The 17750-nt window shown below is 36.8% G+C and overlaps 2 protein-coding genes across 2 annotated transcripts in view; one reads left to right on the top strand and one right to left on the bottom strand.

Annotated features, from left to right (window-relative positions):
• Positions 1 to 17750, top strand: part of LOC109418565 (uncharacterized) — a 354422-nt gene that overhangs the window by 309365 nt on the left and 27307 nt on the right. The window lies entirely within an intron of this gene.
• Positions 7083 to 17628, bottom strand: LOC109418563 (proton-coupled folate transporter). The gene is made up of 8 exons (XM_019692771.3): positions 16736 to 17628; positions 16412 to 16658; positions 16236 to 16349; positions 8717 to 8965; positions 8166 to 8641; positions 7951 to 8077; positions 7711 to 7867; positions 7083 to 7640 (listed from the first exon to the last, which is right to left on the bottom strand). Exons 1-8 carry the CDS (start codon positions 16868 to 16870, stop codon positions 7544 to 7546), a joined length of 1602 nt encoding a protein of 533 aa, XP_019548316.3. The 5' UTR covers positions 16871 to 17628; the 3' UTR covers positions 7083 to 7543.

Genomic DNA, 17750 nt, shown 5'->3' with positions numbered 1-17750 from the left:
ACGCAATATTTTCCCCTTCATTTGGTTGAAATTGTTTTTCAAACAAACTCTTTATTGCTTGTCAGGAGGCGAAAAAACATCGAATGAATCATAAAAATATACATAACGTATCAGAACATTTGCTCTGTTTGCATTGTTTCTGCAGTTCATAAATTTCAAAGGGTTGCTCAATTCGTGCAAGAAGTATCGACGTAGCATATACAATCGAATATTTGTATGGATACACATTATAAATGACCGTTTCACCCAAATAAAGGATTGATGGCCCCCAGACAGCCTTTAAGTCTATATTAAAATATCACGCTGCTCATAATACCAAAGGTAGCACAGAACCACCTAAAAACGCATATATTTATTGAAATCATGTATGATATAGTATACAACAGTATTGGTACAAAGTAGTATTCTAAATAAACCCGGAATTTTAACTGCAGCTTTGTTTTAATTATGAATGTCCAAAGTAGCCCCCTCTGGTTCTATATTATATGTCTCCGATTGATGTATGGACAACTTTTTTGTTTATTGATGGATTTAGTTCAAATTTTGCATGCATCCTACATACATACTCACAATTATTATGTGTAAAAATTGTGGAAATACATTCACTACTCTGGGAGTTATAATGTCATAAAGTTGAAAACCCGTTAAAAAGTGTATAAAGAAGCCCCGCACGACGGTAAATATTAGCCTGGTACACGGTTTACATGGAAAAATATAAAAAATGGAAAACTCCAACTCCTGTATCCTTTTTGAGTTTCATTTTGGTCCCATATCAACTGTGCAAAATTTCAGATCGATCGTAAAAACTATATTTTAGCGCCCGCCATTCTTAGTTTTCCATATGATTTACTATGGGGAAAATTTACTTCTTCAAAGTAAAATCGCTTGAGGTCACCCATTGATCCCTAAAAATAAGTCGTTGAATGATTTCTGTAGATAACTTCACGAGGAATCAGACCTCCGAAGATCGCAAAGCATTGCGACATTCGTGGAAAAAGTTATTAAGCCTTACCTGATCGATAAAATGACGAGATTTTATTATTTATTGTTATTCCTTACATGTTAAACAGCGTTGGCATACCATTCGGTTTTCTGTCAATAACTTTTTCCACATGCCTTGGGGTTAAGGGACAACCTGTGGCGATTTTTCTTTGAAAAATTGATTTTCCCCATAGTAAATCGTATAAAAACTTGAAACGGCTGGCGCTAAAATATAGTTTCTCCGATCGAGCTGAAATTTTGCACAGTTGATATGGGGTCAAAATGGAACTCAAAAAGTGTACAGGAGTAAAATGTCATTTTGTGTACCACGCTAGTAAATATATAATACTAAGTATGACATGATTGATTTTTGGTTATAAATGCGGGGCCCAGGAGTAAGTGACCATTTTGCCGATTTTGAGCTGAGCATATCAAAAAAAATCTTTAGATCTCAAGCTTTTAGGAACTTTTGTAAGCTAATTCAGCATAGCACTAGTTTACAGCATTTTTGAACTCGGTAAGCTGATGATCAATTTTGGCGTAGAATCATGCCCGGAGTTCGGAAACGCGAAGGAAAAAAATTACAGTAGAGCGGAAAATTTTTCGACTTTCCATACAAGGTTGATGATTTGAAATCGATTTTTGTTCTATTTTGAAGCAAAGTCGCTCACTTCATTCATCTCATTCTCCGTAATCAATGCTCCGATTGAGCTGATTTTTTTTATTGTAACTCGGCTATATGTGATATATCAAATGAACGATGAGAAAGAATTTTTATATTATTTTTTTCTTATTGAAAAATAAGAGACATATTTCTTCATATATTTTTTGGAAATTTTGCTAAAATTTAAGGAGATTGTCCCTTAAACTTGCCAATATCTTGAATTTCAACAATTTGACGCAAAACCTGCTTTCAGAAGATCGAAAGGTATTATATTCAGCTTTTAATTTATGGGAAAAGTCTTAAAATAAATTGAACAAAACGCAAGGTATTAGAATTTAAGTAAATTCCATATTTAAATAAAATGTAAAACTCGATATTGAACTAAACTCAAAAACTGTTCAACTTAATTTTTTTGAAGTACGGTTTCGAAATCAGCACTAAATTGTGCTAAAAAAAACTTTGGTCGTTGACAGAAGTTCACGACTTTCGTTTTGTTTTGTAAACTAGTCAGGTCCGGATTTACAAATGTGGGGGCCCGGGGCCACAGTGTTGTGGAGGCCCTTCATATAGAGGGTATTTTTTTCCAAAATACGTGGGAAAATCTAAAAAATATGAATCACTCTTACAAATATAATAAAGGAAGGTATTAATGTCATTGTGGAAGTATCTGAATGTATGGACAAATTATGATATCAACAGAATTTATTCATTACAGATTTAAAATAAAAAAAGAAATTTATATAAAGTAATAAATGCTTTTTACGAGTGTATTCACGGCATTAGATCCCAGAAGAAATCATGCCAGAGTTCATAGAGAAACTGCAAGAAGAATTAATAGTTGAAATTTTCAAGCAATTTCTCTTAAATTTGTAGTGCAATCGGTGGTGTAGTTTTAGCGAAATCGAAAGATAATTCTAGTGGATATCTTCTGCAATCTCTGGTGAAGTTACAGCACGATCACCATAACGCGAGGTTCACAAAACTCTGAAATAAAAAACAAAAATCCCGGGATATCCCGAGATCTAAAAAATCCCGAATCCCGGGATATTTTTCCGTTATTCCCGGGATTTCCCGAAAATTTGAAAATGCCGATAACTACTACTAAAACAAAACTATTCATTCTCAATCCTCTTCAACAAATGTTTCTATTTTTGTATTCAATAGGGTATATCTGGAAGATCCAGTAGTACCCAACTTTTTCTATGGAGATCAAGTTTTTGAAGGAAATCATTGTAAAACTGCTAGTGATTTTTTCGACAGAATATCAAAAGTGGATTCCGAACTTATTTTAAGCTAACTAGGTTTTTTTTTCCTAATATGGACATCTTTCTTGCAATATTTTTAGTGGTTGAATTCAACGGAACTTCTGTTCGACTTTATTATAGAAACTTTGGAATATTTTTAATGATGTCATAAAGTTATTCCCGACAAAAAAAATCGGAAACATTTTCTTTTAAAGACCAGCAGAAATTTTGATGAAATGTCCAAGAGAATTTTCGGATTTACTTCCAGAAAAAAAGGCATTCCGTTTTACGTTTTTTCACAAATTATTCCAGACATTAATAGCAAGAAAAAAAACCAGAGCAATGTGTATCTTATAGGCAAGGTTAAAGCAGAGCCCAGTAGTTGTTTTCAATATCTAAGAACATAAACATCATCTATCATACTACCAGTAGTGAGGTAATATAAAAAAAGGATTTCTTGCAAAACAACAAACAAACATTTGAAGAGATTGTTGAATGTTATAGTTTTGCAAAATCAGAGGAGTTTCTTGGGAGAATTATAACAGTTTTTTAGAAAGAAAATGAGCTCCTGGTGGTTAATTATTGTTATTCTTTGTTGGGTATCTAAGTCACTGCGACCAGTTGTTAGATCTATTGTGACATATGCCCCAGTTTTATTTACCTACATTAAGTTGACGTATTACTGATGGTTTAAATGCATCTCTTATTGATTTCGTTATAAAATTTTCAAAAGAATAAGACTCTTTAAAGCTTTTTTTTTTCAATGTTCTAGGAAATTTCAAGATTGTTTCGGAAGGCTTGCCTTGAATTATACTGGATTTTTTTTATATTCCTTAAAATATTTTACCCAACCTTCCAATCAGATTTCCGGCATATTGAAAAAAATATATTTTACAATTAAATTAATTTCTTCAAATGTTTACCTTAAATTAAAAAAAAACAAAATGCTGACATAAATCTCAAGAAGTTGCCAGTAGATATTTTTTTCCTGTTTCGAAAATTATAAAATTTCAAACCTGTTCCATCCTGGCAGGAACATAAATATCATTAGAAATCAGTTATAGGGGAATTGAAGGTGAAGGTGAATTGAAGTTTTCTTTTAGTCGACCGCATTTGATCAAAAATGTTTTAGAACTCGTTCCATTACTTTTTTATCGAATTTTGGAATATTTGAATATTTCCCGGGATCCCGGGAAATCCCGGGATTTGAAAAATAAAAATCCCAAATCCCGGGATTTTTTTCAGTCCAGGAAACAAGACCCTCTAGTTGGGAATCCACGATAAGTCCTGGAGAAATTTCTGACTAGTTTTCCAAAACAAATACCGGAAAAACTTTTAGCTAACTTCTACACATTTTTTTCTGAAATTTTCACAATTGATCTATGGGTTTTATCAGGAGTTCGCCATGGATGTAGCCTTATTTTAGTAAGAAAATTTCTCAAATAAATTGAAACTGAAGCTTTTTAAAATAATCTGTTTTAAATTCGTGCTAGATTCCCTTTTAAAAATGTTTCAACAGTTTCGGTGTTCTCCGATTCGAGTAAGTCGTAAGCTGCCTAAGTAAAATAAAATTCAAAAGTTCCAAAAATACTTCTAAATTTAGAAAAATAATCTTTAATTCTTCCAAGATCTCCATAGAAAATTCTTGATTTTTTACTCTGAAATTTATAAAATTTTGGAGTTCCTCTAGAATTAAGCCCAGGATTTTCCCCAGGATTTTCGGTAGTTTTTCTAAAGCAATTGCGCAAAAAAATTTTGGAGGCAAAAATTTAAAATTTCATAAATAGCTGGACAAGTAACTGCAGTCTTTCTAAAAATAATCACAAACATTACATCTTGTCAGTAGACAGTAATTTAAAGTTCGTATGTTAAAAATCAAATACAGAGAAGTTTACTGCACTATTTTTTTCTTACTTCACATTTTTTTCTCATTAAGCTAAATTTTGTGGGGGGCCCTGACATGTGGGGGCCCGGGGCCCTGGTCCCCCTGCTACCCCCCCCCCCCCCTAAACCCGGCTCTGAAACTAGTGTACAAGGTGCGTGTACAACACGTTTTAAAAATAATTCGACAATAGATCTATACTAAATGATTTTTCCGCGAACAATTGTGATTATTTCAATGATTTAGGAAGAAAAAAGTGGTCCTAATATCGATAACCTTTTATGAACGATCCTGAGAACCGCTGCTAGTCCGTTTTAGTGTTGTTCTCTATATTTTGGTCAACAATTGTGTTATTTTAGGTAAAACTAGAATATTTTTTTGTACGAGGAGCTCCAATGGTATCATCGTTATGTGTGCCGTTCAAAAAAATCCCATGAATTTGAAAAAGAGGTTTCTAGAAGACGAAAATGCGAACAACTTGAGTATAAATATATGGAGCAGCTGCATACTATCTTCATTTTCTCAGCTGTCAAGAACGCTATGAAGCTGATTTTTTCAGTGTAGTTGGGGGCTTGTTACCTACAAAAAACTACATCGCTGAAATGGAAGATAGCGGAGAAATAACTGGAAGAAGTCGGAAATTCTAATTTGAGCAATGGTATTCTACTAGGGCTGCTCAAACATTTATCAGAAAATTTAAAACTAAAATATCCTAAGTCTGACCACCTCAATTTGCTGTTTTAGACTCCCATAAGCTACAGCACAAATTTGAGCTGAATTGATAAGGTCTTAGGTATCGCTCGACTAGTCTGAAATTTATATGGTAAAACTGGTACAAATATGTGCAGGAATGGCATAGGGTAATTCGCCAATTGTTGAACGGTTAGTACCGGAATTTTGGTTTTCATTTGTTTTTCCGTGCATAATTCCACTTAAGTTGAAAAATATCCAGTGAACGTCTAGATCTACTTATCCCTTATACTGCCCATTGAATTTGTATTCCCTTAAATTCCATTTTCTAAGAGAAAATAGAACATTTGTATGGGAAGTCTGTAACCCAAATGTTGAACACTTCCTTAAGCTAGCTCATCCTAATGTTGGACGGTTCTCGCCAATTGTTGAACGGTTGAAGCTTTGTTCGTAATTGATGACGTATAACCCGACATCAACCTATCATTCACCTGTTTTTATTTTGGCCACCAAACCCAACATAGACCCAACAGTTATCCGATGTGAGTCCAACAGTGGGCCAACATTTGATAAAATTTGACCCGACTTTGACCCGACATCCGATATTTTTTCACTCTGGCGGATTTTTTCCAGGTTTTTCGTGTTTTGTGCCCAGCTAGTCCGAGCTAGTGACAATTCATTTAAATGACAAGTAATCACACATTTGAAGAGAGCTCTAGTGGACTGAAACCATTTTGAACATGACTAGGTGCAAAAATGGCAGAGAAGATTTGATTAGAAGCGAAACGATAGAAGAAAAGTACGCCTTTAAAAGCCCCTGAAACTCTCCTAGAAACCCATGGAACCCACTCAACCCCCAAGAACACTCATGGGACGACCCTGAAATCCCTTGAAAACCCATGGGTTGCTCCTGAGCCTCCTGGAACGCCTTAACATACTCCTGGGAGCCCCTTAACACTCTGAATTCCTCTTGAACACCTCTGGAACGCCCTTGAAACCAATTGAAAACCACTGGAATCTTTCTGAAGCCCACTGGTACACCCCTAGAACATTCCTGGAACGCCCTTGAGACCCCATGAAATGCACGGTTAGATAAAGTGGAAAAAAAAAAATTCTAGCAGTCATGCTAACATCGTAGGTTATGCCAGTGTTCAACAATTGGATCATGGATGCATAATGATGGTGTGGTAAGAAAAATATTTTTTACAAATGAAATTACAATGAAAATGTGGTTTTAAACAATTTTAAACTGTCAAGGACATCCTTCCAGTTCTTGTAACTATGGTGTGACTTTGATATTTGTGGTCGATTTGCCAGCAAAGCTTATTTCGTAACAGCGATTTCTTAAAATTAATCTTAAGAATTTTGCAGTTTTCGTGTCATCAGCGGTACAAAATTTGCAATCAATATTTTTGACCTAAAATATGTATAATTTTGTAACTTAATTGGATCAATATCGTAACACACATGTATACGCATCTACATCATACGTTTACGTTGAGCAAAAATTACTTAAGTAACATTTATAATCAAATTTTCAGAAACTGTTCAACATTTGGGTGGTGTTCAACAATTAGCGAATTACCCTAGTTTTAGTTTTCTGCCACTAGATGGCACTGGAAGCGTTCAATAACCCTTATTTTTAGTATTATTATAGGGGATTCTATGCGGAACATCTTTGTTGAAGATCGCTACGTGATCTGATGCTTGCTAAAAAAAAGTTGTACCCTAGACTTAGTGTATCGAAAAAACAACCAGTTTTTAAAATACAATAAATCGGAGAAAATTCGGTCAATTTTGAAATTTCACATGGGTTGAAAAATTTGTGAAAAACTTCAAGCCTCATTTACTCGAAAGTGGATTTTTGTCACATACACCCCTTTGCTTTTCACCCCCTCAAATCAAAATCAAATCTACTAAAATTCTACTGGAGCATGTGAAAACAGAGTGTATAGTGATGCATGTAGAATTTCATGCGCTGAAAATAGTTTACAATTATTGTTTTATTAAATGAACTAGATAGTTGTCAAGAATAAAATATTCAGTAATACAACGAAACAGAGTATTCCTATTCAATTATAATCACATAGAAGATATTTCCATTGCTGCATTATCAATTCCTTCGTTTCTGTGCAAATCTTTTTTGTTGTTGAGCTTTCGGGACATAACGTACAGCACTCTGTTGAGAAAAAATAGTGAACGGATTTACAAAATTCAAGAACATAAAATTGTTTGATGAAATAACTTACAAGTAGAAACCAAGTGAAACGAGCAGAAAACCTTCGCTCAGTAGAAACACGGAACCAATGAAGACGTCCTGGCTTTTTAGAAACACTGCACTATACACCGTTGGATATATTACGGCCTGTGCCGAATCAACTATCCCCAGAAGTGAGAGCATTTTTCCTGGAAATAAATGATCATGGTGATGTTGATAGGTAACTATGATACATAGTAACAGAATTAAAATAAAAATCCTGTGAACTCACCGATTTCATTCTGTTCCACCAACTTGGAGACAATACTACGTATTGCCACTGTTTTACTTCCTTCGAAAACGTCTATTGAGGTAGCAACATAGTACAGATAAGGTTTGGCTGCACTTGCTGCATATGCCTAAAAATAGTCATTACGTACCCGTAGAGACTCATTAATTAGATCGTTCTTCAACCGTGCCACCAGGCCGGCAGGAAGAGGTCCTCACCATGATTGGTTTCGCCACCAGCGTGAAGCAAACCGAGAATACGCAAATGAGAAAGTCAGAAACGCCCAACCGTTTGCTCAGAACTCCCATCGCCAGCAGTGTTCCCAGCAGCGTGGTCAGCAAATCATACGCCACCCATGTGCCCAGATTGGAAATCCAGTTGAACTTAAGAATAGCAATGTTCAGAGCCGATTCCAAATCACCCGCTGCTCCGAAGTTTATGAAAAATACTACCAATGTGAGGATTAGTATGGTACGCATGTTGAAATCTCGTTTCTTCGTCAGTACTTTAACACAATCTGTCACAAGAGTAATATCGAACCATTTCTGACCGGACAAAGAAGAATCGGGCTCATTGCCTGATTTGTGAGCAGCATCAGCATCAGTAGCCGGTTCCACCTTGGTGGGCTCCTTGAGCACGAACAGTCCATAGAGTAGCCCAATTGAGTTCGTTGCTATGCACAGCAGGCACAAATCTGGAAAGGAGCAAAAAAAACTTCAAATGACGCCCACAATGCTGCTTCTTTTAGTTAATTAGTGGTTGCTCGTACTAATGAATCCAAGTGCTTTGAATATGTAGCCACTGAAGAAGCTCGCCAAAATTGGGACAATGGCAATTACGACGGCCGCACAGGCAAATCGAAATGTTCGCTCCGATTCGGTGGTTACGATTGTAAGGTAGCTATAGATTCCCGTCACTACCAGCGGGGTCCCACCGCCGAGTGAGTTGATGAGCTGAGGGAGAATACCTGTTACCTCTAGTGATATTTCGCGCATGAAGGTCGCCGATATGATGAGTACTGAAACGGCAAAACAAATAACATTTAAGAACTTTGGTGTGAATATTGGACAGAAATAGTGATAAGGTTTATTATAGATGTAATAGCTGAACTAGGAATATTTACAGGGTCTAATTAGAGTATGCACTAATATGTTCCCTAGCTTTATGCAATTTAGTGTCCAGTCATGTGGCCGATGTCGTTGGTTCAGCACTGTCCGTAAGCTAATGCGTAGGGTTCAGTATATTCAAAATTCTTAAGGGATGACGAACCTTACATACATCATGTCTGCTGCCACTTAGAAGCTCAAAAAGAAAGGAGAATCTACCGGTTCCACCGCAGGGCTCATAACATGTGTTAAGCGTGATCGTCTCACACCTCTCACCATTTATACGGGGAAATAGCCCTGAAAATTGTTGAACTCAGAGTTAAATTGAAATCCTTCTCAGCTAAGCTGAATTATACGACCAATTTTCCGACAATTTGGCTGAGAAAACTCCCTCATGACGAAGAGTAAACTTAGTAACCCCTGGAAAAAACGTGCGATCTCAAGAACTCTTTCAGTGGGTAGGAATAATTCCTTCAAGAATTTGTTCAGGAATTTCTCTGAAGATTGTTCTCAAAATTCATCCAAGAATTTTCCTCCAATTCCTTCTTGGATTTCTACCGCAATTTTTTCTTTAACTTATTTCACAGTTTCTCACAATTTTCTTCCTTCGAGTTCGTCCTTGGATTTATCAAAGGTTTTTTTTTCTTGAGATTTGCTGTCAGAATTCCGTACGAGATTTCCTTCCGGGATGTCTGAGAGTTTCTGGATGTTTTATCATTATGTTTCCTCCCAGGACTCTTACAGAAATTTTTCAGGGTGTCTCTCCAGGAGTACCTTCCGGTGGTTTTTCCGATATGTTTTCAGGGTTTCTCACTGGGTACCTTACAAAAATACTTCCAATATTGGGGTCTTAAATTAGCCTAGTGACTATGTCTATGGATCGTCAATGCGGAGACGGCGACTTCGGTCGGAAAAATTTTCTAAACCTGCTGGGCATAGTATAGTAATGTGCTTGCCTCACAATATACAAATTCATGCAATGGCTGGCAAAGAAAGCCCTCCAAGTAATAACTATGGAAGTGCTCAAAGAACACTAGGAGAGACACGCCAAGTTCCAGTAAGAAAGTAGAACCGTAAAAAAGAAGAAGAAGATTTTTCCAATATTTATCCAAAGTAATTATTCCGGAAAGCATTCTGAGAGCAATCCCGGGAAAATCTCTAATCGGCAAGGAATCCTATAAACAAGTACAAGAAAAAGTCTGCAGATACCTGTAAAAGAAATCGCGGGAAGAACTCCATGACAGATATAGGCATTAGCTCCTACAGAAATTCTAAACAAAAAAAGATTTCGAAAGAAACATCGGAAACAAAAATCTTGGAAGGAAGCCCAGGATAAATAAAAAAAAAAGCTGGAAGACATCCCACGGGTCACACTGGAACGAATCTTCTTAGAGAAGTCTCCGGAGTGAATTCTTGAATTCTATTTCTTTACAGATCCAAGGGAAATCTCAAGTGTAACTTCAAGGTAACCTGCTTGAAAACCTGTAGAATATCTCCTGTAGAAACGGTAGAAACCCTGGTAGTAGTCCCGGCCGGGAAGATTTTTTAGAAAAACCCTAAGAGAAAAATTGAAGGAATCGCTAACATCATTCAAGAGGAATCCGGGGAGAAATACTAGCATAAATTTCGTGAAATATGTTGAGAGAAACTCCTGTGGAGATCCTGGGAGAAATCCCACGAAAAGTTTTATGGAAGAACTCTGAGAAAAACTCCGTCAGAGACTCTTGGAACAGTGCTTTATTACACCACAAAACCTAACCTCGAAAATGTTTGACTGCTCCCAGGTCACTTAACAGATGTAACATGAGCAAAAACAGGACAGCAGGTCGGTATAAAGTTGAAGATATTTTTTGCCTCTATCTTGCTTGCGTGTGATCTGTCAAGTGACCCGAGAATTGTCAAACACTTTCAAGGCTAGGTTGATTGGTGTAATGAAGAATACCGGGAAAACCTGTGGAAGAAATTCAGGAAAGAAATTCTGTACGATCCCTGTAAAAACTCCAGGATAGATCGATTGGATTTCAGGAATCTTGGAAGATTCTTATGGAGTAATCCCAGGGAAAAAAATGTTTGAATTTTGGAAATAACAGTTGGTAGTAATCCCAAAGAGTTTTCGTGAGGAATTTAAGAAGAAATATCAAGAAAAAAAAACTCAATAGGCAAAAAATAACACATTTTACCGTGATGTTACAACATTTGGCGTTTGCAAGGTGTCGATTACCGGGAAAGTCAAGGAATGTCAGGCGGTTGGCTTGATAGTCGGAAATTTTCAACATTCATAAAACAATGTACTAGGAAGAAATACCTAAATAAATCCCGGTGGGAATCCCGCGAAGTCTTACTGGAGAAATTCCGGAAAGCACTGCATTAGTAATTCCAGATGGAGCCTCTTTAAGCATCTCAGGAAAAAAAGTCCTGCAAGAATCCCAAAGGAACTTCTGACGAAAATCTGAATAACTCCCTGTAAGAATCTACCTGAGGAATTCTTGTAGGAATCCTAGAATAAATTTCTGTAAAAGCAACGGAAGGAATTCCTAGAGGAGTCTCGGAAGGATCTTCTAAAGGAATCCCGAAACTCTTAATGAATTCTAGAAGGGGTTTCTGGAGGACTCCTAGAATTGTTTTAGGGATCTTAAAAGAAACTCCTGCAAGAATTTCAGAGGGAATTTCTAAAGCAACCCTTCATAAATCTCTGGAAGAATATCAAGAGGAGAATATCAGATTCATCAGAAGGAACTCCTGCAAAAATCCCGAAATAAATTTCTGCAGAAATTTCGAAAAAAAAATCCTGAAGAAACTCCGAAAGGAACTCAATAACTAACATTTATCATTTATTTAGCTTAAAATTAACAAGTAGGGTATCGGGATGCTTCGTTGGCATAGTCCCCTCGATCGGCCTATCTTAACGTAAACCAAAAACTCAAACAAACATGCATAACTGGAGATCGGAAAAGCTATGCACCAAACAACTGTAACATTTCGATTCAATTTTAGCACTTTGGAGCATTAATAGATATATGGGAGCAGATTTTTTAAGGAAATATATTTTTTTCTTCCAGTTTTCAATCAAAATGTGTGGTTTTCACAGCTGTAATCATCATATTGTAAGGTACCCCGGGGCAAGTGGGACCTAAAAAAATGCTAGTTTAGTTTTGTCAAGCCGAAAAATTCTAAACATTAATAAATTTATATTTCCTTTGGTTCTAAAAGACATTGTTGGTATATTTCTTCTTATTAACGGGCATTAAAACTGTTTCAAAATTTTCAAATTCTGTATATTATGCATATAATGAAAAGTGGAGCAGATCTTCATTTAGAGCGTATCACGGGGCAAGTGGGACCTATTCGGAAATTTGTACATATGGCTTAATATAGTTGCTGCAATGCTACATATATGTAAGGTAGCATAATTTATAAATATCTTATACGAATAACTATGTTAAGCGATTCATGTTGGAAAAGTTTTGTGGTACCGTGTATAAATTACGTAACACATATAATAACGAATCATGAGAAAAAAAAATGATTCAACTCTAGCAAGTCATGCAATTCAAATTGATTTTATTTATACAAAAAGCGCCCCAAGCTTAAATGCCGAAAGATTTCCAAACTTACTTTTCATATTACGTAGTTTATGAGTCTCGCCAAAAGATTTTTCAAGGTTTACAAATGTTATGTTTTTCCTTACATAACTTTACGACCATCAAATAAATATTTTAAAATCGTGAACCTCGAATAAATCGTTTCCCAATTTTTTCATACTTTACGGCCGATTCCTTAACATTCAGAAAAACTCATTATGCAGCGAAAAACTAAAAAATAATAGAATTTGCTTGAACGAAAATATGAAAAATAGATGATTTCGGAAAAAAATATGTTCCACCAAAACCTTTACCATTTTAAACAATAGCTTCATTATCAGAATAGAAGTAATAAAGTATAATTCAACGATTGATTACTCTAGGTGCCGATTTTTAGTTCACTTTTGTGTAAATTTCGACTTAGGCTGAAGAAAGCGAGATCAAACTATGAAATTGTGTTTGTTTACTCTCATAGGTCTCCCTTGCCCCAAATGCTGAAATGCACTGGGGCAAGTGAGAGCAGTTAACAAAAGGTAATACATGAAAATAAATTACAGGTTTTTCGCTTAAAATAACTTGCAAGCACTCCAAATATTATCCTGAACCGAAAAAGTTTAACTTTATTTGTTATTCTATTTTTAAACGGTGAATCTAGTAGAGTACGTTAATCTCAATTAGTGAATTGAAAATTACATATGAACAACAATAACATGTATGGTCTCTTTATGGTGAGAACAATAACAATTTTTGAATTCAAAGTATCCGTTGGTGTAATACCTATGATTTCTATGAAGAATGTTTGCCTTAAAATTATCATATAAAAAAAATTATAGCTGTAGGTCTCACTTGCCCCGGATTCTCACTTGCCCCGGGGTACCTTATTAGGATCTACAAGTAAAAAATAAATTTACACCGATTTAGATCGCAACAGGCTCAATACCGCACTATGGCCAAAACTCCGGACTAGCCAAAACTGAAGCTTCTACCCTAGATGAAATAAGTACATATATTTGATGATACTGTAGAGAAAATTAAACATTTTGTTTTATCAGATACGAAATTTAGCGACCTGTATACTTTTCTGCGGTTTGAAAATTCTGATAGTCTTCAGCTTCAAGCGCCGCCCTGTAAAGGTTAGTGACCAAAATGGGTAAGTTTTTAATTAACTTTTCAGAAAACTAGCCTATTACAGATCATGGAACGTTGAAACATAGATTGGTTAACGTCAAATGGACGAAAACGAGGTTTGAAGTTGAAAAACACTTTCGCATTTTTTCCTGCCGCATACTGTACAAATTAAATGTGGGCCGAATATTGAGGATATTTTTTGCACTATGCACCCAAATCCTGGCCCATCAGTAAAGTGACGTCATTTTTGTGCAGTGACTGTAAGAATATAACACAATAATAGGGTTGCGTTGTTTTCGTTACTAAATTAAGAAAGAACTTTAGTTTAAATGATTTTTTGAATAGTTTTTTTTTGAAAATTTGGCTCCGAAAATGTAGTTTGAAAGTAAGATTGGTGAACAAACAGTGATAATACTTCAGCAGAAATATTGAAAAAATGAGATAATAAGTGGTTCTATCGCTTGGAAAGCAACATGCCAACGTTCTATGCACTAATAGGCCAATTTTTGTACCGTTGACCAACGTTGCATACCATCACATCGAATCTTTTTAACGTTATTAAGTAAGTTCTTGAATATTTATGTTAGTTTACTTCCAATTGGTAAAACATACATTGCCTAAAGTGCGTGATAGGGTCAACATATCATTTATAGTGCTCAGTATACGCAGAATATGCCACCGCAAGCGAAAAATGGGCAACAAAGAAGGTACGGCAACAACGCTTTGTTTTTTCGTTAGCAGATAATGACAAAATCGCTTCCGAGTTTGTTCACAACAAAAACGGTAGGAATATTTGTCTCGTTCTATTCACATCGTGATTTTCGCATTGTTTTACAACGGAAACTCGACTCTGAGGTTTGCAAGAGTTTTAATTCGTCCAAATGCTTATGAATTCGATGATGTGGGTCGAAAATTTCAGCAGAAAAGCCGGAATATCAGCACACGCACGGCAAGCGATGTTTGTTTTATTGCTCTCATCGCCTGACATGCGTTTGTTGCGGAGCGCCTTTGTTACCAACATGCACCGCTTAGGACAAAGCGTTTGTTTTTCGGCGTGATCCGTTTTTCATACCCTGATAGTGCTATTAATTCACGAGTTGTCAATGCGGGTTGCATATTTGGCCAAGGTATTGTACATATACCCTACTATGCAAACCAGGGGTCCTGACTGTGCAAATTGCTGAAACAGTAAAACCTCGACCACCACTCCACTAGGGCTTCCAATTTTCCCGGGATTCAGCTTCCCGGGAAACGGGAAAAATATTTCCATTTCCCGGGATTTCCCGGGATCCCGGGGAAAAGGCAAATTTTATTTTAAGGTGAATAATGTATTTATTTTAAAGAAAATCGTTAATCAGGGATCATATATTTTCATTTCCTATTGAAGAATACGCACAATTCAGCAAATTTCACGATAAGAAGGTTCGTATTTTATCGTCAATGCATTCTAAGTGCGATTTAAACCAGCATTAAATATTGAAATTTCGATTTGAAATACATAAACGTGTTTTGCTAAACAATAACACATGTAAAGAGTACGTAATACACGATACAAAAAATAAAAACATACGATAACTGCCAAAGCAAACACGAGACAAAACTTCGGCGATGGATTCCGAAGTACAAAGCTACAAGGGTAAAACCCCATTGAAGCCCAATAATAGCTCCATATGTGGTATTATCTAATCCTCTAATTAGCAAGCCCTGTATAACGTTGTTGCACCATACCGTGGTCTTTGCCCTAATCCCCCGGTCCTCCACCACCATTCCCCGAAGACCACGTGATTTATGGATGACCCCATACGGCTCTGACTGTATTGCGTCTTACATGCAAGCGTTGGTGGATCAGTTGGCACTATAGGATGCACTCACTTTAAAGCACGGTTTTCCAACCTTTTTTTTCACGACCCCCCAACTGCTTGCAGGCACGCTGCGATTGTTCTATGAAAAACGGGGTTACAACAGACTGAGGGGTCGCGAAAGCCAAGAAGAACCGTTATCGGTTTAAACCAGTTTCAATGCTTTCATATTATTAAGAGGATGTTATCTGCATAAGCTTTCCGTTGAGCTCGAATGATATATACATAATAACATCAACATTAATAACATCAAGTGTGATTTGACGAACGTAAATCAAGAAGAAGCTGGGATAATTAATCATTGACTCGCAATTTGAAATGGGTCATTTCATTTAAAACTTCACAAAAGAAGATAACAGAAAAAAATCCAGGAAAATTCGGGAAACCCGGGATACAAAAATTTGATTCCCGGGATTCGGGAGTCCCGGGAAATTCCATTTCCCGGGAAATCCATCCCGGGATTGGAAGCCCTAAAGTATATGAACAGTAAAAATTCTTGGTCACTTATGATAAGTATAACATACTAGATCCCTCATGAGTTATACCTAGTGTTATTGCATTAGAGCTAAAATAATGGCTATCAATGCAGTATTTTAAATGCTATATACACTTACCGCACAAACTGAAAGTATCTGCCGCAATCGGAATTAGAATGCATGGCTTTCTTAGGCCAGCTCGATCGCTCCAGCTCCCAGCAAACAGCAACACAATGGCTTGCACCAACCCAGCTGCAAAACAATGATGGTTCGAATCATGAACTTTTTCCAATCGCTATTAACCCTCACCATACTTATAATGCTTCTGTATGAGTTTAAAAACGTCACCTCGCTAACCGCTTTCGCTTTTGCAGAACAAACCATACGGTTAAATTCCACCTGACCCGTATCATTTTGCACGTTGTAAGCGATGTTGGTTTCCACCGCCTCAGATGATTGATTCAAACTCTCAATGGACAACTCCTCACAGACGTTGCTGTCCTCTAGCTGAGGGAAGAACTCGCACACCTTCAGCTCGACATCCAACTTGGTTGCACATGCCTAAAACAGTGAATCATCATAATTAGCACTCCGTTTCTGAATCTCAATAATCGTCTCAACATTCTCAACATACAAACCTTTTCGAGTTCGAAGATTCTCAGCCCCGTTGAGATCACAACTCCAAATATGAAAAATATCACTACCGGTTCGATTGTGACGTTTGACACCAGTTTCTTGACCCAGCTGACCCTTGATTCAGTCACCTGTGTCATAATGAGTCTTGTTACGATGCGCGGGCGCGTTTGAAATCGGTAATACGCATCGAGCTAATAACAAACTTTCCTAAGAGCTGCTACGCCTTACACCAGTTAGCGTGCGTTTGACAAAACCGAGCATCCGCGATCGAGTGATTTGCCATACGGCTAAACGCGCTCTGCAATGATGTGACGTGAGTTGTTTTGGATATTCGCCACAATTAAGACGGCGGCGGCGATCATGTAGGTATGAAAAAACTTGTTTCTTCTGCTAAACTGGTCGGAAGATGGAAAGAGGAAGATGATCGACCCCAAAGTTTGTATCATCTCGATGGGACGACGGTTTAGCGGGGGTAGATTGAGCTTTATTGCACTGAGATTAGCGAGGCGGTACAGACGGAGATTCGAAACAAGAGACAAGTTTTATTGCAAGATCTGAAGATTTCCGAAAGGCGTTGTTTATCTCGTTCTTATGCATAACTCATCGTTTTGTTTATAAGAATTTGACCCATTTCAAGCTCCTTTCGATCTTCTTGTTTTCGTTTTGGCGTGACGTCCTAACTGGGAAGTTTTTCAAGTTATCACCTGAAAGTGTTCATTGATAATTTACCATTATTACGTCGGGGTTCAACTAAACCGAACCAATTGCGTAAACCTAATTTCGAGATAATGAGCTTTATAGTTCAACCACTCACAACACAAGTAAACCACAAATAATATTATTTGAAACTTATCCGCTTGCATGTAACTTGCAGGCCGTCATTATGCTACAGATACATACATTTATTCATCACATTCAAGATAACATATACTTAGCAATAGTACGCCACAAAACTCGGTTTGTGGCTGCTGCTCTCCATCCTCGATCACCCACGATGCTTGCCAGATCACGTGATGA

Source organism: Aedes albopictus, chromosome 3, assembly GCF_035046485.1.
Source record: "Aedes albopictus strain Foshan chromosome 3, AalbF5, whole genome shotgun sequence".
In the NCBI taxonomy this organism is placed as follows: domain Eukaryota; kingdom Metazoa; phylum Arthropoda; class Insecta; order Diptera; family Culicidae; genus Aedes; species Aedes albopictus.
The sequence above is the reverse complement of the archived record's forward strand: the minus strand, read 5'-3'. Positions and strand labels throughout refer to the sequence as shown.

Bases quoted from the DNA above. Each gene is read 5' to 3' on its own strand.
- LOC109418563 (XM_019692771.3), bottom strand. From the start codon at position 16,870: ATGACACAGGTGACTGAATCAAGGGTCAGCTGGGTCAAGAAACTGGTG. The intron at 16,659-16,735 runs GTTTGTATGTTG...TCACTGTTTTAG, and splicing joins GAATCTTCGAACTCGAAAAG to GCATGTGCAACCAAGTTGGA. The intron at 7,868-7,950 runs GTGAGTTCACAG...ATTTATTTCCAG, and splicing joins GGTGGAACAGAATGAAATCG to GAAAAATGCTCTCACTTCTG.